Consider the following 23,218-nt stretch of genomic DNA (forward strand, 5'->3'; position numbering starts at 1 on the left):
AAGCAGGCTCCAGGCTCCGAGCTGTCAGCACAGAGCCCGACGCGGGGCTCGAACTTACCGACCACGAGATCACAACCTGAGCTGAAGCTGGTCGCTCAGCCGCCTGAGCCACCCAGGCGCCACCTCTTTTCTTTTTTTTAAGTTTATTTATTTACTTTGAGAAAGAGAGTGAGTGGGGGAGGGGCAGAGAGAGGGGGAGAGAGAGAATCCCAAGCGGGCTCTGTGCTGTCAGCCCAATGCGGGCTCGATCCCACGAACGAGGATGAGATTGTGACCTGAGCCAAAATCAGGAGTCGGACGCCTCCCAGGCGCCCCAGCCCTGAGTTCTAATCAGCATCGAAAGCCAGATTGGAGTGAGTAGAGAAGCAAATAGGAGGTGAATAAATAAAACCCGGAAGATGGGAAATTTGCTTTCAAGAAGTGTGTACAGGGGAGAGAGAGAAAGAGTTGCTGGGGGAGAGAATTAGTTGAAGAAGGTTTGTGTATTTTATTTGTGTTGTTATCTGTCTTCACTGTGAGGGTGGGAGGGGCTGGAACAAGTCCAACTGCTGGTGGGAAGGAGCCAGCAACCCGGAGAGGGAGAGGGTGAGGCTGAAGGGAGCTACGGGGGCCTGGGCCGCTGGGTGATGGGAGCACCGCCTGGCTTGGAGGAGGATCACTCTGCCCGGGCGGAGGGGGGCAGGAGGAGAGGAGACACAGATGCCTGGAGCTGCGGGGGATGTTATCTAAGGCCTCTCATTTTCTGTGAGAAGCAAGTCGTAAGGTACGAGCCAGGCCGTGGGTGGGGATTTGAGGCGCATCAAGGGGGTCTGAAGCCACCTGCTCCTGGCAGGGGAGGGGCGGTACGGACGGAAGGCCAAGGGTGTGAGTGAGAGGGCAGCTGCAGGGATGGACCTGGGGGGCCTGGGCCAGGGAGGGGGGAAGCAGAGGGAAGACCAAGCTGATAGGAAGGCAGGAGTCCGGGACCTGGCTCTGGCTTCGGTCCGAGTGGGGAGCAGGCGTGCAGGATTTCTGAGGAAGAGCGGTTCTGGGGAGGCAGAGGTCCAGATGTGGCCGGAGACTGGAGGTGAGGAGTGGGTCCCTCACCCCTGTCTGGATCAGCTCCCCTGACCACGGCCCCCCCGCCCCCTGGTGGGAGATTGGGGTGGCTTAGTCCCCAGTCGCTGCCTTCCTCCCCCTCTCAAGTCCTCGTCTCTGAGCAGTGAACGGGAAACCGGAGCCTCCCTGCCTGCCAGTGTCCAGTTACTGAGTCTGGGAGGCGGGCCGTCTGGTAACAGGGACAGGCGTCCCCAGCTCCCTGGTCAGCTGGGTCTCATCTCGGAGCAGGACCTGGTGCCCGATGCAGCGATTCCTGCAGCTCCCGGGGGCCGTGGTGAGGCCGGGGGGCCGGGGGGCCTGCGGAGCTGACCGGGAGGCTGCCAGCCCTGTGCTGGGCCCCGAAGGCGGCCCCCCACCCTGGTACCAGGCCTTGCAGCCTGAGGAGCTTCGGTGGCTGCAGGCCCCGGAGGAAGACACGGCCCCAGAAGCGCCTCTGGAAGGGTCTTGCCCGGAGCCTGGCCGGAGCGAGAGCCAGAGCCAGAGCCAGAGCCAGCCGCTAAGGTACAGAGGAACTCCCAGCGACCCTCACCCCGACGCCCGGAAGGCCAGAGGCCAGGCTGAGTCCTTCGGGTCCCACCTGCTCCGGAGGAGGACCGGGCCGGCGTTGGGGTCCAGGCTGGAGGGGGTGGCAGGGGCACCGGGTGGGGGCTGAGGGTACGAGGGGGGCGAACTTAACTTAAGGGAGCTGCGGGCTCTCTGGGGAGGAGGATAATGAAATGTTTGAGGGTCCAGGGCCACCTTGACTTTGCCCGAGGTCCTGGCTCCAGTGGGCTCTGAGTGGGGTTTGGAGACTGGCACAGGGCTTGGCCAGCCTCCCCCGTCGAGTGGGCTGGGACCCGACTCGTGTGGTGAGGAGAGGGACGTGGTATCGGGGGAGGTGGACCTGTCTGGCCTCCATGCCATGTTCTCCCCCCTGACTGGCTCTGGCCACCCTCCCCGCCCCCCCAGAGTCCCTCAGGCCAGGCTGGGGGGTCAGGTGGGAGCGATTGCGGTGTAAGGGGATCTGACCGCGGGAGGCTAAGGTTTCGGGGCTTTAGAGCATTGCCCTGTATCTCCCACTTCCTCTTCCTCTTGGGCACACAAGCTGGTGGAGACACGGGACCCGGGGCGGTCACACCCCAGGAGGGAGCTGCTCCGTTAACGGGCATTTGACAATCCGGCCTGGGCTGTGCGTGCTGCGTACCCACAGTCCCTCCACCCCTGGTCCCCCTCTGCCCGGGGCCCTGGGGTGTATGCGCTAGGCTGGGAGGGTGGGGGTAGCGTGGGCGCCCCCGGGCAGGCCCCGGGGTGTGTGCGTTTGACACAGGCCTGTGGCATTTCTGGGAGCGGTGAGGACGCCCAGGTGTGAGCAAGTCTGCTTTAGAGAACACCCGGAGTCAAAAAGGACCGGGCAGACTCCCGCCGCTCCCCGTGAGGTCACCCCAGGCTGACCCCAGGCTGATCCCTCAGAAGGAGGTCGGAGGATCCACGAGGCTGCATATGCATTGGATCCTAGCAGCCTACACTCATCCTCCAGAATCGCAAATAGGAGTCCCCTAGACACTGGGGAATGAGACCGAGTGACAGCTCTGTCCAGAGGGTGTATGTGTACGTGGTGTGTGTTGGGGGGGTGCTCGTGCAGGGTGTACATGTCTAGATGAAGGCGTGGGGGGCTGTGGAGAGGACTTGTTGGCGATGTGTGTGTGTTTGCGGGTGTCTGTAGGGATGTGTAGTTGAGGTGTGTGTTGATGGCTGTGTGGGTTTATGTGGACAGTGTCTGAATATATGGTGTATGTGTCTGTGTGTGTTTCTCTGGAGGTTGTGGGCGTGTGTCTGCCGGGGCTTTTTTGTGGGTGGTGCAGGGAGGTCCTGGGAGGTGCAGGCGTGTCCGGGGGGTGTGTGGGTGTGTCTGTGGGGGTGCAGGTGTCCCTGTGGGGGTGTGGGGGTGTCTGCGGGGGAGATACGGGAGTGTGTGGATAGTGCTGGCATTTGGTGGGGATGTTGGGGTGCGTCGGTGTCCCCGGGTGTGAGTTGACTGTGAGGTGTGTGCGTAGGGGCACCTGGCAGTGGTGTGTGTCGTAGCCCGGGGGTGGTGGTGCCCGGCTTTCATTCTTCCTGCAGCCCCAGTGCCGCCCAGGCCCGGCTGACCGGTCTGTGCCTCTTTCCATAGACAGCTCTCCCCGCCCACCCCGCCCTGTCCTGAGCTCCGCCCCTTAGGAACTGGCCACTGGGTGGGTGTTGGGCAGAGTGACGGGGCCCCGGCTCCGCCATGGGAAAGTATCCTCTGATTTTGCGGGCATCTCCCAAGTGATCAGCATGACCGGGGCTGGACATCTTCTGCCCTCATCTAACAGCTAGCACGTCCGCTGTGTTCCAGAAGGCATCATCTTTCTGCTTTGCTTTCCATCAGAAAATCTGTTCGGGCAGGACGCTTTCTAAAACCCTTGGGACCTCCGTTTCTTAGCAGCCCTTCCGTCCCTTCTGAGTGTGTGTCAGGCACTCGGGCATCTGCAAGATGCAGCCCTAGGAATAGGCGTGTGCCGTTCCGCGTTCTCCTCCTCTTAGCCTCTGCCGCTTACTCGTCTCTCCACGTCAGCCACACAGTCACGTTTGCCTCTGTGACTCTCGTCACGCTCTTCCCTGCTGACACTGCTCCTTCCGATTTCTGGCCGTCTGTTGTTTCTAAATGTTTCGCTGCCTTTTTCTTTCTCTTTTTTTTAAATTTTTTAACGTTTATTCATTTTTGAGAGACAGAGAGAGACAGAGTGTGAGTGGGGGAGGGGCGGAGAGAGAGGGAGACACAGAATCCGAAGCGGGCTCCAGGCTGCAAGCTGTCAGCCCAGAGCCCGACGTGGGGCTCGAACCCACAAACCGTGAGATCGTGACCTGAGCCAAATGTGGGCGCTTAACCGACGGAGCCGCCCGGGCGCCCCTAAACGTTTCACTGCTCTTCAATTTCTACCATCAGTGATACCTTTCTAGACTGGGTTCTCCTGCGTGGGCCAAAAGTTGTGGGTTATCCGAGTATCATCTGGGAAATGGGAGAACCGTGCAGGACTACGCGCACAGCTGCTCGCCACATTTTGGAACTGTCTTGGCAACACAGGAGTGTATCCCTTGTCCCACAGCTCTCTGGGCTGCGGATAGACACATTTTTCCATGGGCTCATTCACAGTTCTCTGTTCACTTCTTTGACCACCAGCCCCTGCACCTCCGAGTATGGTTGGGCAGGTTGTTCATTGCACAAGGGCACCTGGCCGAGGAATAGCAGACTATACTCCGCTCATTGAATGGGGAGCAACAGCTCAGGGCTGTGTCCACCTGGAGGGACAAGCAGATGGTGGATGTGCTTGCAGCAGCCCTGACAGCGAATGCTAGAAACAGATCTTAAATCGATAGCAGTACTTAATTTTGAATATTGAGCTTGTATTTGCCACATCCCAAATAATGTCCTCTCTGTTGCTATTATAGGCCGGATTGTGTCCCCTTCAAATTCCTATGTTGAAGTCCTAACCCCCACTGCTTCAGAATGTGACTATTTTGAGTAGGGGTCTTTAAAGCGGTGGTTATGTTAAAATGAAGTCATTAGGGTGGGCCCCAATCCTAATCCAATCTGGTGTCCTTGTAAGAAGAGGAAATTCGGACACGGGGACACCCAGAGGGGAGACCATGTGAAGATACAGGAAGCTAGGGGTGCCCGGGTGGCTCAGTCGGTTGAGCGTCTGACTTCAGCTCCCGTCATGATCTCATGGTCTGTGAGTTCGAGCCCCCGGTCGGGCTCTGTGCTGACAGCTCAGGGCCTGCAACCTGCTTTAGGTTCGGTGTCCCCCCCTCTCCTTGCCCCTCCCCTGCTGGTGCTCTGTCTCTGTCTCTCTCTCAAAAATGAATAAGCATTTAAAAAAAATTTTAAGATACAGGAAGACAGTCATCTGTGAGGCCAGGAGAGAGGCCTCGGAAGAAACCATGCCTCCTGACACCGCCTCAGACTTCTAGTCTCCAAAATTGTGTGAAAATAATATAGGTCGTTTAAGCCTTCCAGTCTGTGGTACTTTGTTACGGCAGCCCTAGGGAACAAATACAGTCGCCTTATTTGCTTTCATTTTTATTTTATTTTATTTTTTTTAGTTTTATATACCAAAGTTAAACTAAAATTGAACCCAGCCATCTGGTTACTGATAACTTTATGACCTTGAATGTAAAAATTTCCCCTTTATAACTTATATATTTAAAAATAATGTCACTAAACAGGGTGCTTGGGGGCTCAGTCGGTTAAGCGTCCGACTTCAGCTCAGGTCATGATCTCACAGTTTGTGGGTTCGAGCCCCGCGTCGGGCTGTGGGCTGACAGCTCGGAGCCTGGAGCCTGCTTCGGATTCTGAGTCTCCCTCTCTCTCTGCCCCTCCCCCACTCGTGCTCTGTCTGTCTCTCTCTCATTCTCTCTCTCAAAAATAAATAAACATTAAAAAAAATAACCGGTGCAGGGTTTATTTAGGTGTGAGATGCATGTACAAGTTAAAATCTTTGCTGCATAGTAGTTGTCCCAGCGGTGTTTATTTACAGGAAAAAATGGTTCTCCCTTCCATTGGTGAGTTCTTGTTCCTAATGTATCCATTTAGATCCATTTGTGAACTTGTCCCATATGACCTTTGACTTTCTATATTTTAACCTGGTACCACGGGGCTTTTGGTCACTGTCATGTTGTTTTGTATTTTGAATTTCAGGAGGGTGTGTTGTCTGTCACTGTGGCCTTGTTCTCTTCTTTCCCCAAACTATTCTTTGGGGTTTTTGCTGCCATTTGAGGAGGTTTGACCAAGTGCCTTCACTGAAATTTCAATGGACATTGCATGAAATTTGTGTATTGGCCTGAGGATTACCTGTATTCCCTTCAGCCACGTGCAGGGGGACATTTGTTCAGATCTTCATTTATTTCTCCCATTAGGGTTTCTTCACTTCCTGTAATCACTGTTGAATGTTAAGTGACGGGTCTGGCTTTTGTTGGGAGACCATCTCAACAGATTCTGGAGTGACCGGGACCCGTCCAGTCCAGTCCTGGAGTCGGGGCCTGGGAACACACTCGTGGGGCAAGGGCAAGGGCACCCTGCTGTTGTTCTGACACCGCCTCCTTTGCACTGGCTCCAGATCCTTCCCATCTACCCAACTGGCCATTCTCTGGGCGGAGTCCACACCTTTCCCACCCCGAACCCTTCCTCTTGTCTTCTGGCTCTCGGTCACTGGCTGTATGGGTGTCCTAGGGCCTGCTGTAGCAAAGTACTGCCAAGTGCATGGTTTAGAACAACAAAACTTTACGGTCTCACAGATCTGGAGGCCGGAAGTCCGAAATCAAGGTGCCTGCAGGGCCGTGCTCCCTCTGAAACCTGTAGGAGGATCCTTTCTCTCCCCTTCCTAGCTTCTGGTAGTTTCCTGGCAATCTTTCATGGATCACTCCAATGCTCCGTCTTCACATGGCATTCTCCCTGCATCTCTGTCTCTTCACATGGCTGTCTTCTTACCAGAACACCCGACAGACGGGATTAGGGGCCCTCCCTACCCCAGTGTGACGTCATCCTAACGAATTACAACTGCAGCGACCCTATTTCCAAATAGGGTCACATTCTGGAGTCCTAGCGGTTAGGACCTTGATATATCTTTTTTGAGGAGGACCCAGTTCAACCCATACCACAGGCTGGCCCGCATTTCTCCTGACCCCAAGTCCCCTGCCCGTGTCCCTTCTTTCTGCCTGTATCCTCCCGGTGGATACCCCCAGCCCCACCCTCGTACCCTCCGCTGACCCCCTGTGCCTTCCCCACCCCCAGGCATGATGACCTGAAGGAGATGTTGGACACCAACAAAGATTCCCTCAAGCTGGAGGCCATGAAGACGATCGTGGCTGTGAGTGGGGGAAGGGGCCTCTCTGGTCTGCGGGAGGGGTCGAAGAGCAGCCCTTCTTGGCTCCTGGTGGACCTTCTCCTAATAAGTGTGGGCCTCCTCCCTTCTCCCCCTACTGCAACCCCTGCCCCCAGATGATCGCCAGGGGAAAGAACGCCTCGGACCTGTTTCCGGCTGTGGTGAAGAACGTGGCCTGTAAGAACATAGAGGTAGGCAGCGCGGGGTGAGGGGGCTCGCGTGCCCACCCCCACCGGGAGTAAGCGCCAGCCGGTTGGGGTGAGGAAAGGCACCATCCGGCCCCCGGGGGCCCGACTTGCTCGGGATGCCCTCGGCTCAGGAGAAGACCCTGTTTCTGCGTCCCCCAAGCAGACGTAGATCCGAGTGAAGGACCCCGGGGCGCACTCGGGACCACAGCTGGCCAGGCGGTGACGTCTCATTGGGTGGGGGCGGCAGTCCTGCTGAGAAGCCCTTCTGCTCCCAGGTGAAGAAGCTGGTCTACGTGTACCTGGTGCGCTACGCCGAAGAACAACAAGATCTGGCCCTGCTGTCTATCTCCACCTTCCAGCGCGGCCTGAAGGTCAGTTCGCGCCCCGGGCCGGGTCTCGCGGGCGCCACGTTGGAGGGGCCCCCCAGGGAGAGGCCTGTGCGTGGGGGACGGTCTTGGAGGCCCTTTCCTGTCCGCCTAGACTTGGGAGGGTCAGAGTCAGACAAGAGGACCGATGCTGCTGTGGTGTTAAGTGTTGGGGGGGGGGGGGCGGTCCAAGCCAACGGCCAGGAAAGAACTCTTGAGACGTCTTTGGTGCAAAAAGGTGATTTTATGAACGCACGGGGACAGGACTCGTGGGCAGAAAGAGCTGCAGCTGCACTGGGGCTGTGAGGAGACACTGGTTACATACTAAGAAGTTGGTGGGGGGGTGTTAAGGAAAGAGGGAGGTTTCCAAACGGACTTCCCTATGCTAAAGAGGACTCTTCAGATACTGGAGGCCTTGCTATTGTTGAGCTGAAGTTATTTTTCCCTCTAGCAAAGCATTTACATTAAGACAAAAGGGAGTTCCTGCAGGAATGTTCTACTCTGCCTGCCTCGAGTATTTGTCAGTGGGCTGCAGGTTGTAAAGAAATTTAATTTTTGGGGGGCTCCTGGGTGGCTCAGTCCGGCAAGCATCTGACTTCAGTTCAGGGCATGACCTCACGGTTCCGGGAGTTCGAGCCCCGCATCGGGTGAACACGAGCCCCACTTTGGGTAGAAACAGAGGCCTGCTTCTCTCTCTTTCTCTCTCCAAAAAAATTTAATTTAATTTTAATCTACATTTTCTTCTTGTCTTTGTTTCCCCCATCACCATGGAGGGGAGGGTGATGTTAGGGCTCCAGGAAATTGAGTCTATAGGATTCTGGAGACTGCCCTTTTTTCTTATAAATCATTAAGACAGTTGCAGACTGATGGAGACCCACGTCCTGCGGGACCGTGACCGCCATCAGTTAGCTATTTGTTTTTCCCTTTCCTGTGTCCTCGGGCAGCCAGGAATGTCTGAGGAGTGTCACACGTGTCCCACCTGGTGGGGAGGGGGATGGCTAGCTCTAGCTCGTGCTTTGCTCTCAGCTTGCCTTTGGCTCCCTCATTAGTGGGACCCCCAGAGGGTGGAGGCCAGCTCAGAAGGGGCTTGAGAGATGAGGTGGCTGCCCAGAGACCGTGTCTCTCCTCCTCTGAGGAGCCTGTGATAATGGCCGCCTCAAACATAAACCACTTGCGTCCCTGAGAGCAGAGAGCCCTGGGTCTTGCCCCCGTTGGTGTGAAGGAATCGTGGTCCACAACCGGGCAGAAGTCGACGTCCTTCAGACAGGGTTCTGGGCAGGGGACAACTGACCTGGGTTCCTCACCTCCATGTGTCACAGCCTTGGCACTAGGAGGTTCACCAAGTCTGGGTTTCTGTGGAGAACGATGACTTTGGAACTTGGGGAGGACAGAAGGGTTTACTGGAAACAAATGAGCTCTGTGGAGAGGAAGACAACAAGATTCACCCTGCGGGAGAGGTTGGGTTCGAAGGTCAGCGCAGACACCATAACACCCGGCTGCCTGTTTTCAGTGAGTTCAGTACAGCGGATTATTCCTCTAGAGTTGAAACAGGTGATGAGTCTTCCGTTTGGCACCGGAAGTAGCTGACTTGTGTTAGATGCCCCGGTGTCTGCAAAACACCCACTTTGAAAGACTGTTGTCAGTCTGTTGTACTGAAAGGCTTTTTGGAGCATGTCGAAATTGAAATCACTTAAGGGAAGGGGCAGGAAGATTTAAGTCCTTTAAATCTTTTTTTTTTTTTTTTTAAGTTTATAGATTTCTTTTGAGAGAGACAGAGACAGCGTGAGTGGGGGAGGGGCAGAGAAAGAGGGAGAGACAGAATCCGAAGCAGGCTCTGCCCTGTCAGCACAGAGCCTGATGTGGGGCTCGAACTCACCAAATCGTGAGATCATGACCTGAGCCGAAACCGAGATTGGACGCTTAACCGACTGAGCCACCCAGGCGCCCCTCAAGTCCTTTAGAATAGAGTGGGGGCTGAATCCCTTCTCACTATTTCAGCTGAATATCCTCACCTTTTGTTTTGCATATTAAACGTATGCTTGATGGTCTGCACTGTGTGCCCTTCTGGTCTGTATATGTCAAGGATACAGAAGCCAATATCACTGCCAGATGTCAGATGTCAACCACTAACTCCCCTCCCTAGACTTTCCACATATTTGGTTCACATTCCTGTGAGAGTGTCTCTGAAAGGTCCAGCTCAGCTTTTCATGTCCAGCTGGTTCTGTGGGTTGCTGAGCAGGGGGGAGGATTGACTGCCCCCCTGGGTCACTGTGCTTGCTATATGGCGAGCAGGAGAGGCCGACAAGGTCTGCTTCTCTGAGGTGGGGTAGGAAGCACAGGCACTTGAATATACCCATCATTCATTTGGCAATACCGGGGTCTCTTTAGACCACACGTGGTGCTATGTTAACTTTTAAAGTCAAAACCACGGGATCAATCCATTGATCTGTCTAGAGTGGCAAGTAATCTTTTGGTTTGAATCAGGGTTAAATCATTTTGGAAGAACCATTCTGGAATTTAAAAAAAATTTTTTTTAATGTTTATTTATTTTTGAGACAGAGAGTGACAGAGCATGAGTAAGGGAGGGGTAGAGAGAGAGGGAGACACAGAATCTGAAACAGGCTGCAGGCTCTGAGCTGTCAGCACAGAGCCTGATGTGGGGCTCGAACCCACAAACTACGAGATCATGACCTGAGCTGAAGTCGGATGCTCAACCAACTGAGCCACTCAGGCGCCCCCCATTCTGGAATTTTTGGCACAGGTTTTACATTTAGCTGTAGTTTCTACAGTCTGCCCCTGAATTTCCCCTTTGAGAAAACCAGAGGGGCACCTGGGTGGCTCAGCCCATTAAGCGTCTGACTTCGGCTCAGGTCATGATCTCGTGGTCTGTGGGTTCAAGCCCCACGTCGGGCTCTGTGGTGACACCTTGGAGCCTGGAGCCTGCTTCGGATTTTGTGTCTCCCTCTCTTTCTGTTCCTCCCCTGCTCGTGCTCTGTTCCTCCTCTGCTTGTGCCCACCGAGCCCATTCAATGAAATGATTTTTCTAGAACAGTGCTCAGCAAACTTTTTCTGTATCCTGCCAGAGAGTAATGTAGACTTTTTAGGGCCATACAGCCTCAATCTTGCAACACTCAACTTTGCCCTTGAAGTGTGTAAGAAGCCATAAATGAGTGGGCATGGCCAGCTTCCAATGAGTCTTTATTTTTAAAAAAGGCAGAAGACAGATTTGGCCTGAGGGCTGTAGTATGCCAACCTTTGCTCTAGAACATGACCCTCTGACAGATCATCTCCAGTGATAGAGACGTCACCCCTTCATAAGGCAACTCGCCCCATTTTTAGACACTACAACTTTTTTTTAAACATTATATCGTGTCAAAACCGCCAGAGCTATAATTTTTTTAAATTTATTTCAGACTCACAAAAGGCACAAAGAATAATAAAGTGAACATCTGTATACACAGCATAAGAAATGAAACATTTATCAACAGCCAAAGCCCCCTATGTATCTTCTGTTTCTAATTCATGTGTATGTATTTATTCTTTTACGGCTTATTTACACATTTGTAAATAATATACAATATTGTTTTGTAAATGGTATCATATGATAGATGTGTTCCTCTAAAACTCATTTTCTTTCTGTTGTTGTTAATGATTTTGGGCTCTCCTGCACATTAGAACCATTCATTTCCATCCAGTTTTCTCCCTTCTTTTTATCAAGCCAGCCTGAGACTGTTTTCTTAGCAGCCCACTAATGTGGTTGGCTCAATTCAGACAAACCTCCAGTGAGCAGTCAGATAATCTAGGTCTTTATGCAGTTGGTCCCTGGAATCCCTTATGAAGCCCTATTATATTTCATTTTATTGGTTTAGCATAACATCCAATCCGGGGTGATTCTAAATCTTAATTTTGTCCTCCTGATTTTGTGTCTTCCAACATGTTGATAGATTGTACAGACCAGGGCATCAGATTGTGAGTCCCCTGGCATATCATGTTTCCAGGTTGACACCGATCTGTTAGTCAACCTTCCCCAAGCACAACGTTTTACCAAGTTGTGGATCCATCTAATTATACAGTCAGCTGGCACTTTCTTATCTTGTTAGAAAGGATCTTATTCAATAGCAGAAAAATTTCTTAACCCCTTTCATGTGTAAAGGGCTGTGGTGATACAGAGACAAAATAGATATGAATGCTGCTCTTAAAATGATTATATATTAAGTAAAACAAAAGGCCTGCATCAAAGTGGCAATCTAGGCAATGCTAGGAGGCTCCCCCCAATGCCTTGCTGAAATCGACATACACAGTGTTAATATCGACCAGCCTAGTTACCCTATCAAAAAGGAAAAAAGAATTTTTTCTAGTAGCCTCCTGTGAATCCATAATCATTTCCAAATAAAAGGGGTGAGAAAAAGAAACACAGGTTATAGCAGTGGATATGGTATGATTTGACTCTAAGAAAATACAGACTCCTGCCTTTTAAATACGTGCTTCTAAACCATGTGTTTAAAAATCAACTCTAGAATCTTGACAGGGGTTACCATCATCTTCCCCTGTCATTTTGTGGATCTTCTCTTTCTCCATTTTAGAACATCAGTGAAGCGTCTGCTCTTTAGTGTCCAGTTACCTCTCCCGTTGCCCAGCATTCTGTGAGATTCACAGCAGGGGCGCCTTGGGGGGCTCAGGTGGTTAAGCTCCGACTAAAGTTCACGATCTCGAGGTTTGTGGGTTCAAGCCCCGCGTTGGGCTCTGTGCTGACAGCTCGGAGCCTGGAGCCTGCTTCGGATTCTGTGTGTCCCTCTCTCTCTGCCCCTCCCCCACTCATGCTCTGTCTCTCTCTCTCTCTCTCTCAAAAATAAATATTAAACAATTTTTTTTAATTAAAAAAAAAGATTCACAGCAATTTACAGCTACTGCTGCCCCTCGTGCACGATTACAATACACTGGAATACACTAACGCTCTTCTCAGGTGTGGATTGGAAGCATAGGAACAAAGAGAAGGGGCCTACACACCTATTCTGTTTTAAACACTGGAGGAAGAGGAAGAAGATCAACTTTTGGGAGGTTGCTGGGAGAAGGGAGTGTTAACCAACTCTTTGGAAGGCAGGCCAGCTTGCATTTGCTGGCAGTCAGCTCTTGCATCAGCACAAAGACCCCCCCCCCCATCCCCACCCCCACGCAGGGACCAGGAGGTGTTTCAGGAACTTTAGGTATTCTGAAAGATTCTTACCCTTCCCAAAAGTGAAGCAACCCATCGCCCTAACTGTTCGGGCGTCAGATGTCTGCAACAGGGGCCGACAGTTCCCTCAAGGAGTACCCCCCTCCCACCCCGGGTACCTAGCAGGGACACATCACTCAGGGAGTCAGGGAGGCAAGAACGGGTGGTAGGTAGCTAGGGACAGTGAGTTCCACAGGTGTGGCCTTTCCATCAGGCCATTGTGCCCTCTCATGGCTCTGCCTCCACCTCTGCCCTTAGGACCCCAACCAGCTGATTCGGGCCAGTGCCCTCCGCGTCCTGTCGAGCATCCGGGTGCCCATTATTGTGCCCATCATGATGCTGGCCATCAAGGAAGCTGCATCGGACATGTCACCCTATGTACGGAAAACAGCTGCTCATGCCATCCCTAAACTCTACAGGTACGCCCCAGCCGCGCCCCTAGCTCCTCAGGGGAGTGTTTCCCAACCCCGGGCCCACCCCTGGCCTCTCCCAAGCCTTGCAGATTGCCCCTTTTTTGTGCTCAGATGGTTGAAGACGGTTTGGGGAAGCGAGAGAGATGGGGAACGGCGGTGGTGGCAGCTCACACTGCTTAACGAACAGGGTTGGGGTAGGGGAGGTGACCACGGTTTGGGCAAATATTACGAAGGTGGGAGGTGGGGGGGCAAATCGCTCTTAGCAGTTTCTCCCACAGTTTGGATTCGGACCAGAAGGACCAGCTGATCGAGGTCATTGAGAAACTTCTGGCCGACAAGACCACGGTGTGTACACGGGCGCACAGGGATGGGTGGTGGAGAGCAGACGGGGCAAGCGCTCTCTGCCTTGCCGGCTCACCCTCTTGCCACCGACCGTTCCCCAGCTGGTGGCGGGCAGTGTGGTGATGGCCTTCGAGGAGGTCTGCCCCGAGCGCATCGACCTGATACACAAGAACTACCGGAAGCTCTGTAACCTGCTCATCGACGTGGAGGAGTGGGGGCAGGTGGTCATCATCAGCATGCTCACCCGCTACGCGCGCACGCAGTTCCTGAGCCCCACCCAGAACGTGAGTGGGCCCGGGGCCGGGCCTCGCTGTGGCAGCGTGCGTAGGAGGGCGGCCGGGAGGAGGTTTCCCCCCCCGACACCCCCTCCCCCTGTCCCCGCCTGCAGGAATCTCTGCTGGAGGAGAACCCGGAGAAAGCCTTCTACGGCTCGGAAGAGGACGAGGCCAAGGGCCCGGGCTCGGAGGAGGCGGCCACCGCTGCGCTGCCCGCCCGCAAGCCCTACGTCATGGACCCCGACCACCGGCTGCTGCTGCGCAACACGAAGCCGCTGCTGCAGAGCCGCAGCGCCGCCGTGGTCATGGCGGTGGCCCAGCTCTACTTCCATCTGGCGCCCAAGGCGGAGGTGGGCGTCATCGCCAAGGCGCTAGTGCGACTGCTGCGCAGCCACAGGTGCGCGTCCCGCCCCGCCCCGCCCCTCCGACACAGTGGGCTGACTCACCCGGCCTCGCCTCGCCCACCCCGTGGGCTGACCGCCGGCCCGCCGGCCCGCCCCGCCCACCGTCTGCTGGCCACCCAGCCCACCCGCACCGTGGGCCGATCCGCCCCGGCCGCCCCGCCCACACGGGGAGGGGTGGGTGGCCTAGCCCGCCCCGCCCACACCGAGGGCTGACATACTTCGCCCCGCCCTGCCCATGATGGGTGGGCTGGTCCTGCCAGCTTCTCTCAAACCCTGGGCGTATCACGCCCCGCGCCTTCACCCCACCCCTCCACCCTGTACGGACCCCAGTCTTGCCCTCCTCCGACCGGTGCCCTTCCCGCCCTCCTATTTGGCCCACCTCTCTTCCCTCCACTCGCTGCCCCTGGGCCCCGTCGAGGGGCCCAGATACCTCTTTCCTGTCCTCTCCGTAGTGAGGTGCAGTACGTGGTGCTCCAGAACGTGGCCACCATGTCCATCAAGCGCCGGGTGAGCAAGTGATCGAGGCTGCCCTCGCATGTTCCGAGGGGTGGCTCCTGCGAGTGCAGGGCGGTGGGGGGCGGGGGTGGTGAGGGGGCGATGGGGACAGGCAGGATAGGGGGTGCCTTCGCTGTGGAGAGAATGCAAACAGGAGACCCCAAACACGGAGGAGAAGCAGGGTCTGGGTCCTGAGGGCCTCCGAGGGAGGAAAATCTGGCGAAGAAAGTCCTGGTCAGATCTGAGAGGGGAGTGGGAAGGGCAGCGATGAGGCAGGAAGGATTCTGGGCCCCAGAGCAGGAGAGGTGGGGTAGCTCTGGAGAAGCCCCAGTCTGGGGCTGCGGTGGAGCTCCTTGGGGCTGCTTCTCTCACAACAGGGTATGTTTGAGCCCTACCTGAAGAGCTTCTACATCAGATCCACCGACCCCACCCAGATCAAGATCCTGAAGGTGAGCGATGGACAGAAGTGCCTGCGGCCTTTCGTCCCCCTTCCTGCCCCCACCGACTCTCTGGGATATCCACAGTGGCCACCTTGGGGCCTGCCTATTTCTGAACCTGTGGCCACTCCACCCAGGAGTATTGGCCCAGGAAGCTGGGCTAATGGGGGCCGGGGCGGGGGAGGGAGCTGCCCTTTGCCTGTTATCCAATAGATATCTGCCACTTTTCATATGTGAAGTAACCTGATTTTCATAATAACCTCAGGAAGTGTACATTATCTCCATTTTATAAAAATGCAGACCCCAGGAGGTGAGGTTGCTACCCCGGAGTCAGTCCTGCTGATTCCAGAATTCATACTTTGCTAGCTACGGTCTCTTGTCTTCCACCCACGGTGTTCTCGCCCCCACACATCTTCCCCCTCAGGCTTTTATGCAAACATACACCCACAGAAAAAGTGTCAGAAGCCCATACACCCACAGAAAAAGTTTTCATTCAGCAGCAGTTAATCGCGACTCTCTGTGTCAGTTACAGCTAGATCTAGGGGTACGAGCCGTGGCAAACTCATCAGACACCTTGTCTTTGGGGAGCTGACGGTCTAGTTGGGGTGAGAAGGAGACACTGAGCAGCCAATCACAAAACAAATGTAAAAAGCCACTTGAGAAATATGGTGAGAAAGAGAAGTGCAGAGGGCTGTCAGAGCATAGACTAGGACGGCGTCTAGTCTTGTGTCAGGGAAGCTTTCCTCTAGGAAGCAAGGCTTGAGCTGAGGCCTGAGAAATGAATATGAATTGTCTATGCAAGTGCAGGGGCAGGAATAGCAAGAATTGCTCCCCACAGAAGAAACAGTATATGCAAAGGCCCTGAGGCAGGAAGAGGTCTGACAAGAGGCCAGTATGACTGGGGCATAGAGGGCAAGGGGGAGGGTGGTGTGAAAACAGAGGTAGACAGCGGTCAGATCCCACAGGGGTTTATAGACCATGGTAAGGACATTGCTCTTTAGCCTAAAAGCAACAGGAGGCTTTGTTTTCCATGGAGGTGGAGAGAGGTGACAGGATCATTCTATAAGCGTCCTCTGTCAGGGCATCCATTTAAGAGACAAACTGGTCCTCCTGCCTTTTGGGAAAGTTTCCCAGTCTGTCATCTCCTTCATCAGTTTAAGGATGACGCAGGGCCGTCCGTGGGATTGTTTTCCGGTCTGTGAAGTGTGTTTGGAATGAGGGGTTTGGGGGCACAGAAACCCTGCGGGCCACCCTGCCCGCTTTCTGTCTCCCTGCAGCTGGAAGTGTTGACCAACCTGGCCAATGAGACCAACACCCCTACTGTCCTACGGGAGTTCCAGGTAGGGCCGGGGCCCAACACCCCTACTGTCCTACGGGAGTTCAGGTCGGGCTGGGGCCCACCTGCCTGCCGGAGGGTCCACGAGAGGTGCCCGCAGCTCCTTGTGCTCAGTGAGAATCGTCCCGATGGGCCAACTTTCTCTTATGAGCCCAAAGTGGAAAAAGTGTTGTCTTAGGCCCCCTCCCAGAGCCTTCTGCTGGCTCTGGGCTAAGGGACATGCACAGTGGCTGAGGGCGTCACTCTCTCTCCCAGAGTTTAGTCTCTAGCATGATGAGTGATTGAATGAGGGGTGACAAGCTTCCCTGAAGGTCACCCGCAAGCCGGCAGAATCACTGAGGGTCACCGCCTGCTGGGGATCACTCTGTTGTGGTGTCCCACAGACGTACATTCGCAGCATGGACAAGGACTTTGTAGCAGCCACTATCCAGGCCATTGGACGCTGTGCAACCAACATCGGCCGAGTCCGTGACACCTGTCTCAACGGCCTGGTGCAGCTGCTGTCCAACCGCGACGGTCAGTGCTTGTCTGCGTGTCCAACTTGGATGACCAGAGGGTGTGCACCTATCCGTCCAGGCACAATGCGTGTTCGTCCCTCTGTCCACCTCCATGCGTGTCTTAAGTGTTCCTGCATCCCCGAGGGCCACCAGAGGAGTGCACAGGGTTGTGGAAGAGAGCCAAGGGTCTGGGGGCATTGCAGGGGTGTCCGTCTACCTGCGTGTGGTCATGTGACCGCCCCGGGCCCACACTCTCCCTTCCCGCTCCGCAGAGCTGGTGGTCGCAGAGTCGGTGGTTGTCATTAAGAAGCTGCTGCAGATGCAGCCCGCGCAGCACGGAGAGATCATCAAGCACCTGGCAAAGCTCACGGACAACATCCAGGCGAGGGAGGAACCTCCCGTGTTGCCCTCCCATCCCGGCCTCCTCCCCATGATTTTAAAACCCCGCGTTGAAACACGCTAGCCCTAATGAAACCAACTTCCACACCTTCCATGCTGGCTCTGAAAGGGCCTGCAGGTGGAAAAAGGGAAAAGATGGGACCAGGCAACCCTGACTCGTTGCCCAAGATTCGCTTTCCCCTTGAGGGTCCCTTGCTGAGCTCCCTGACCTGTACCGCTGCTCATGTTTTCTCCAAAGCTCTGGCCGAGGGTGGCCGATGGTGCACTGGAAAAACCTAGCGTGTTGCTGTTGCACCAGTAACTTGAAGCACTAAGATAAGGTATTCCTTGGAGGTTCGGGAAGAATAGCATGGAACTAAAGCACGGAGGGTACAACGGATCTAGGAAATCGGTCTTTTAGACAAAACCAGGATGGACTTTGGGGTTTGGAAGCTCTGCGCTTGCTAGTGAACCCCCAGGGCAGAGGGGGGATGCTGCTTAGGAAACGTTCACCTTCTAGTCTGTCCCACGGGACAGGGGTGTGAACCCTGCAGTTACTGGCCCAGCACACACGGGAGGAATGCCATTTCCCTGGCAGGCCACATGCCCACCCACATCTCCACACGAGCCCCAGTCCTGACTCCTCTTACGCACCCACAGGTGCCCATGGCCCGGGCCAGCATCCTGTGGCTCATCGGCGAGTACTGCGAGCACGTCCCCAAGATCGCGCCTGACGTCCTGAGAAAGATGGCCAAGTCCTTCACGGCAGAGGAGGACATCGTCAAGCTGCAGATCATCAACCTAGCAGCCAAGCTCTACCTGACTAACTCTAAGCAGGTAAGGCTTGAGAGATGCCCCCTAAAACACGCCGGGCCCCAGAAATGGCCCAGGGAGGAGTCAGTGGACCCTCACCAGGTAGGTGTGAACTCCAGCCTCTCTTTCTGATGAGAGAGTTCAGGGCAAACGTCTGGTCTCTCCCGATAACCAGTGTCCCCGTGTCCATGGCTACTCTCAAGGGCTGGGTGGGGGTGGTGGCCACAGGTGAAGAGGCTCTCCTACGGGGCTGTGACCTCCAGTCCACCTGTGGGAGTGTTCCTACCTGCTGCCTTTGGAACAATGGGGCCCTAAAGAACCACAGCTGAGTGGGAGCGAGGGAGGAGCCAGCGATGACACGCGCCGGTGGGAGAACATGTGTTCCACGAGATGTGATCTGTCCTTACTCCCAAAGCTTGGTGATGTTTGGCCAGTCTGTGCCAGGGATATGAGGGCAAATCTCTGCATAGCCAAGGGCATGGCTCCACTAAGCTGGAATATCAGGATATAAGAAGCTTCTTGGGTGAACTCCTGAGATGGTCCCAGGAGATTCTCCTAAGAATTAAGTGTAACGTGCAGAGCTTACAGGGGTTGGAGACACCAAGGGCCATGACCATTCCCACACTCACTGCCCCACTCAGTTAAGGGAAGTAGAGGCTGGCAAACTATATCGCCCGTGGACCAAATCCAGCCTGCTGTCTGTGTTTGTAAATAAAGTTTTATTGGGGCACAGCCATCTTCATTCATTCATTTATTGTCTATGGATGCTTTTGTGCCACAACAGCAGAGTTGACTAGTTGCAAGAGTCTATATGGTCCACAAAGCGTAAAATAGTTACTCTCTGCCCTTTCTAGAAAAAGTTTGGCAACCTGTGGAGCAAAGTATCTGCGCAGGTGGCTGGGGTCAGCAGTTTGGCTACACCCTGGAGATTGTGACGTCCCTGCTGGCCTGCAGGTGGCCTCTTTGTCGTCCCATGGAGTCTTTGGATGGGGGCACCTGTGCTTCTTCAGTGTTTCCTTTGACCCATGGTGACAAGGGTGGGCCCAGGGACTCGAGCTGGGGAGGCAGGGCCATCATGGGTTGGGATACTCATCAGGAGTTGGAATAGGCACCAGTCACCCATGGGAGCAATGAGGGACCTAGTCTGCCAGCATCAGTATCGTGGGCGAAGCAGGTTGCAAAAAGGCTGTGGGGAAGCATTCAGTCACTGAACAAATATTGGTGTGCCTCCTTTCTTCAGAGGGGAGGAAGTAACAGGTGGGAGGAACATTTGAAAAGATGAAGCCGTATGGGCGGGGAGCCACCCAGTTAGGCTGAGGACCCAGCAGGAATCCTGAGCCCCAGAGTGGCGATGTGTGATGTCCGCGTATTCTCATGAGTCTGGGTGTGCCCACGCGGCGTTTCCCCGAGTTGTCACTCTTAGCTCTGTGTTCACCTTTTCGTTGCTTTATCTGGCGTGTATTTCCTGAGTGCTGACCTGTGAGTTATATGCCTGGCACTGAGCTGTGTCCTGGGATAGTGGCCATCAGCGAGACATGTTTACTGATCTCCGAATGCTCACAGCCAAGTAGGGAGAATAGTACGTAACACAGAGCAGTGAGAACCGCCATCAGGGTTGGCACAGAGAGTTCAGGTGCGTTCAGCTGAACCCTTCTCCTCGACAGGCCACAGGGGTCCCAGCCCCAACAGGGCACCCAGGGTAGGCTGTTCAGGCAAATGGATACTGACCTCCAGGCACCCTTTATCTGAAGGTGGGTCCTCCCAGGCACAGGCCCTTTAGAGTGGTTCTTGGATTCAATAAAGAGAGTTTTCTCCTCTCTCCCACCCTCCCTTTTTCCGTTTTTGCTTCCCAGCCTGTTCTCAGCGTGGTGGAGAAAAGGGAATCCTTGGCATTCTGGGAGGATGTTCTTGCAAAACAGTGGTGATGCTTCCCCCTGCCAGTATTATGGGTGACATTCCGGGCCTGCTACGGGCCACAGCAATCCCAGTCATTCCCAGCTTACTAACCCCCAGCGCATACCAGATCCCGGCCCAGGCTGAGGCCTGGGCGGTGGCCAAGTTGAAGTTCTGCCCCACTCTGATTCAGCGGATAATCCGGTTCCAGGCCAGAGGTCACAAAAGCTCTGATAATAGATGGACTGACAGAAGGCTTGATGTGAAGGTGGTCATTATAGCACCTGGGGGCAACTGCCTGGAGTTCTTTTGGGCATGAGTTTGCTTTTTGTATGTCAGGTGAGATGTGTGGGAGGAGGCCCGGTGGGGGCCTGGTGGGGGCTCAAATGTGGCCTCTGTTGTGGATGGAATGTTTTGATAAAGTTCTGCAGAATTACAAAAAAAAAAAGGTTAACTTTTTAAAAAAAATATCATAAGCGTAACGCATGGTCATCATAACACGTTTGGAAAACCCAGAAAAATAATAATTAAAAGTTTAAATTAGCCATAGGTCTACCACGTAGAAAAGACCACCATCAATCTTATAATCTATTTCCTTAGCCTTAGGAAACATTTCTGGTCCCTGTGTTGCACATCTGTGTCTCCTTTAATGTGTTAATTTTTTCATTTCTGTTTCCGACGGCTTCGTGTTTACAAAGTTGTTTCCCCATTCATGTGTCAATTAAATACTTCCCATATAATTTCCTCTAGATTGATTTTCTATTTTTGTATTTTTTTTAATCCATCATAGTTTTCTCTTGCTGTGTAGTAAGTTAGCATAAACTTAGTGGCTTAGAACGACATGCTTATTTTCTCGTGACTTCTGTGGGCCGAGAGTCTAGGCCTGTCTTCACTAGGTCTTCTGAAGGCTGTGGCTGACCTTTTGGTAGAGGCTGGACTCTCACTGGGGGCTTTGCAGGGAACGGTTCGCTTCCGAGCTGGTTGGTGGCTGGATGCAGTTCCTTTGGGTGGTAGAATTGAGTCGGTCACTCAACCAACTGAGCCACCCAGGCGCCCCTAGAGCTTGTTTTTATATGTGAGGTCAGGATGTATTTTGGTTCAGGTTTTTGAAGAGCCACTTTCCCGGTATGATTTAACAGGTGGTTACAAGGTAGCAGGTAGGTTGGCATCAGTTCTTGAAAAGGAGCCCATGTGGGGCACCTGGGTAGCTCAGGCCGGTTGAGGGGCCAACTTCGGCTCAGGTCATGATCTCACGGTTCGTCAGTTCGAGCCCCACATCAGGCTCGCTGCTGTCAGCCTGTCAGCGCGGAGCCCGCTTTAGATCCTCTCTCCCCCTCTGTCTGCCCCTTCCCCACTTGTACTCTCCCCCAAAATAAATAAATATCAAAAAAGAAAGAAAGAAAAAAAAAAGGAGTCCATGTTCCTCACTTAAAATTCTCCCCTGGAAGAATTCCCACCAGTCGTAGGAAACTTGTTCTGTTCTTGGTGCACTGAAGCGTGTCTCACAGGCCCTCTTGAGCCACCCATAAATCCTTCACATCCTGGCTGAACGAGGTGAGGGTCTGGGTGGTGCAGACCGGATGCCATCATTTCTGGTGAATGGGTTCTTGGGATGGAGAAGCATAATGAACTGTTATAAGCAAATGCTGCAGTGTTGTGGGTGAACCAGCCCCTTCCTATGTTGACTGCTGATATGCATTTAAGTCTGTGCACAGATGGAGGCAGATCTTTAACACTTCTTTCCAGAACTAGCCAAGGACTTGGGGGAGGGAGAATGTCTGATCAGCCGGCTGGGAAGTCTGTAGAGGGGAATCGGCAGCATCTTGATATCAGACCATGTTGATAAGGACATCTGCCCGCCATGACTAGTCAAACGATGTCTGGCCCAGGGAGGGGAAGGTCTGTGATGAAGTCCATTGCGAGGTGTCCTACGTGGGAGAGTATGGAGTTGAGAGTACTTTCCTGTGATGGGAACAGTGTTGCAGGTGCTCCTATTGTTGGACGAGACTGAGCTAAAGGCGAGGCCACTGAGATCCCTGTGGGCCATGTTGTAGGTACCTGAGAGTCACAGTGGCTCTCTAGTTTTGCCACAGCAGGAGCTCTGATTCTGGGTCAGCGTCTGGGGGCTAAACCCCTCCTGGACGTCTTTCTGATGCTCCCCCTGGGTTACCCGAATCAGCCATGTCCATGGCTGGATGTCCATAAACCTCAGGAAGACCAAGGTTGGTTCCAGACTCCTCCTTTGGGTCCTGCTACCCCAGGCACTCTGGCTGCGCGGACATGAGATGCATGTGCTTGGTGGAGACCCGGATGGGGCAGCCCCCTATGTCAGCAGGTAGGCAGTGTCGGGAAGCAGGTGGATTGCTGGCTCAGGCGGGCCCAGGTCTAGAAGCAGCAGTGACTGGCTCCTTAATCTGAGAGAAGTCACTTCTGACTCTGCTTCTCTGTAAGTGGGAGCAATTGCACATACCTCTCGGGAGAGTTGTGGACATTACACAGGATCGTGTGAAGCTCCTTACATAGCACACAGAGCTAGAATGACAGCTGCTACCTGTCATGTCATAAAGGCAGGTTAGAGCAGGCCAGGATCAAGGCAGAAATCAAGATTTGGGGTCCTAGGATGTGGCTGCCTTGATTGCAGACAGTGGACCCATAGGCAGTTTGCTCTCTAGAACCTTTCAGGGGAGGTCATGGCCTCTGAGACTCTGGGCTGCTCAGAATGTACCATGTGGATCAATGGGCATGAGGACAGCCCCTACCAATGGGATCCCCATGTGCCCCCTGCCAACTCCTTCTGTTGTCTAGTTTTCCTCTGTGTGGTGGAGGCTGAGAACTGTAAGATTTCCGGCAGAATGTTCTAGACCTCCTTTCACCCTAGCATCCTAAAGTAAAGAGGCTGGCCCTCCCTGGAATGGGGTAGGAGCTAGGCCTGGGACAGTGGGGACCACGGACTCAGGAAGAATGGAGCTCACGGCCAAGAGGGAGGAGATTGCAAAGGGGCGACCTCTCTCACCAGGCCCCCGGCAGCTGTCAAAGCTGGGGTCGGGAGTCAGGGCCAGGGAGGGGAGAGGAAAGGCAGGATGAAGGGAGGGCAGGTGGGAGAGGAAGAGGGTGGAGGCAGCCGCCTGTCAGCTGGGAGAGAGACACCGCTTGAGGTGGGGGCTTACAGAATCTGCTGCAGGGCCCCCTG

At 54.2% G+C, this 23,218-nt stretch overlaps 1 protein-coding gene across 4 annotated transcripts in view; it reads left to right on the forward strand.

Moving 5' to 3' along the window:
* Window positions 1-23,218, forward strand: part of AP3B2 (adaptor related protein complex 3 subunit beta 2) — a 34,305-nt gene that overhangs the window by 2,952 nt on the left and 8,135 nt on the right. Inside the window, exons 1-14 of one of the 4 annotated variants that reach the window (XM_027068180.2) lie at window positions 573-763; window positions 6,890-6,965; window positions 7,097-7,171; window positions 7,444-7,539; window positions 13,004-13,164; window positions 13,437-13,503; window positions 13,602-13,784; window positions 13,889-14,172; window positions 14,632-14,686; window positions 15,052-15,123; window positions 16,389-16,451; window positions 16,831-16,963; window positions 17,217-17,326; window positions 17,983-18,159. In XM_027068180.2, coding sequence (XP_026923981.2) covers window positions 627-763; window positions 6,890-6,965; window positions 7,097-7,171; window positions 7,444-7,539; window positions 13,004-13,164; window positions 13,437-13,503; window positions 13,602-13,784; window positions 13,889-14,172; window positions 14,632-14,686; window positions 15,052-15,123; window positions 16,389-16,451; window positions 16,831-16,963; window positions 17,217-17,326; window positions 17,983-18,159 — 1,689 coding nt within the window. In that variant the 5' untranslated portion in view covers window positions 573-626. The other 3 variants (XM_027068179.2, XM_027068181.2, XM_027068182.2) reach the window with 3 other exon arrangements.

Source organism: Acinonyx jubatus, chromosome B3 (assembly GCF_027475565.1).
Source record: "Acinonyx jubatus isolate Ajub_Pintada_27869175 chromosome B3, VMU_Ajub_asm_v1.0, whole genome shotgun sequence".
Taxonomy (NCBI): Eukaryota; Metazoa; Chordata; class Mammalia; order Carnivora; family Felidae; genus Acinonyx; species Acinonyx jubatus.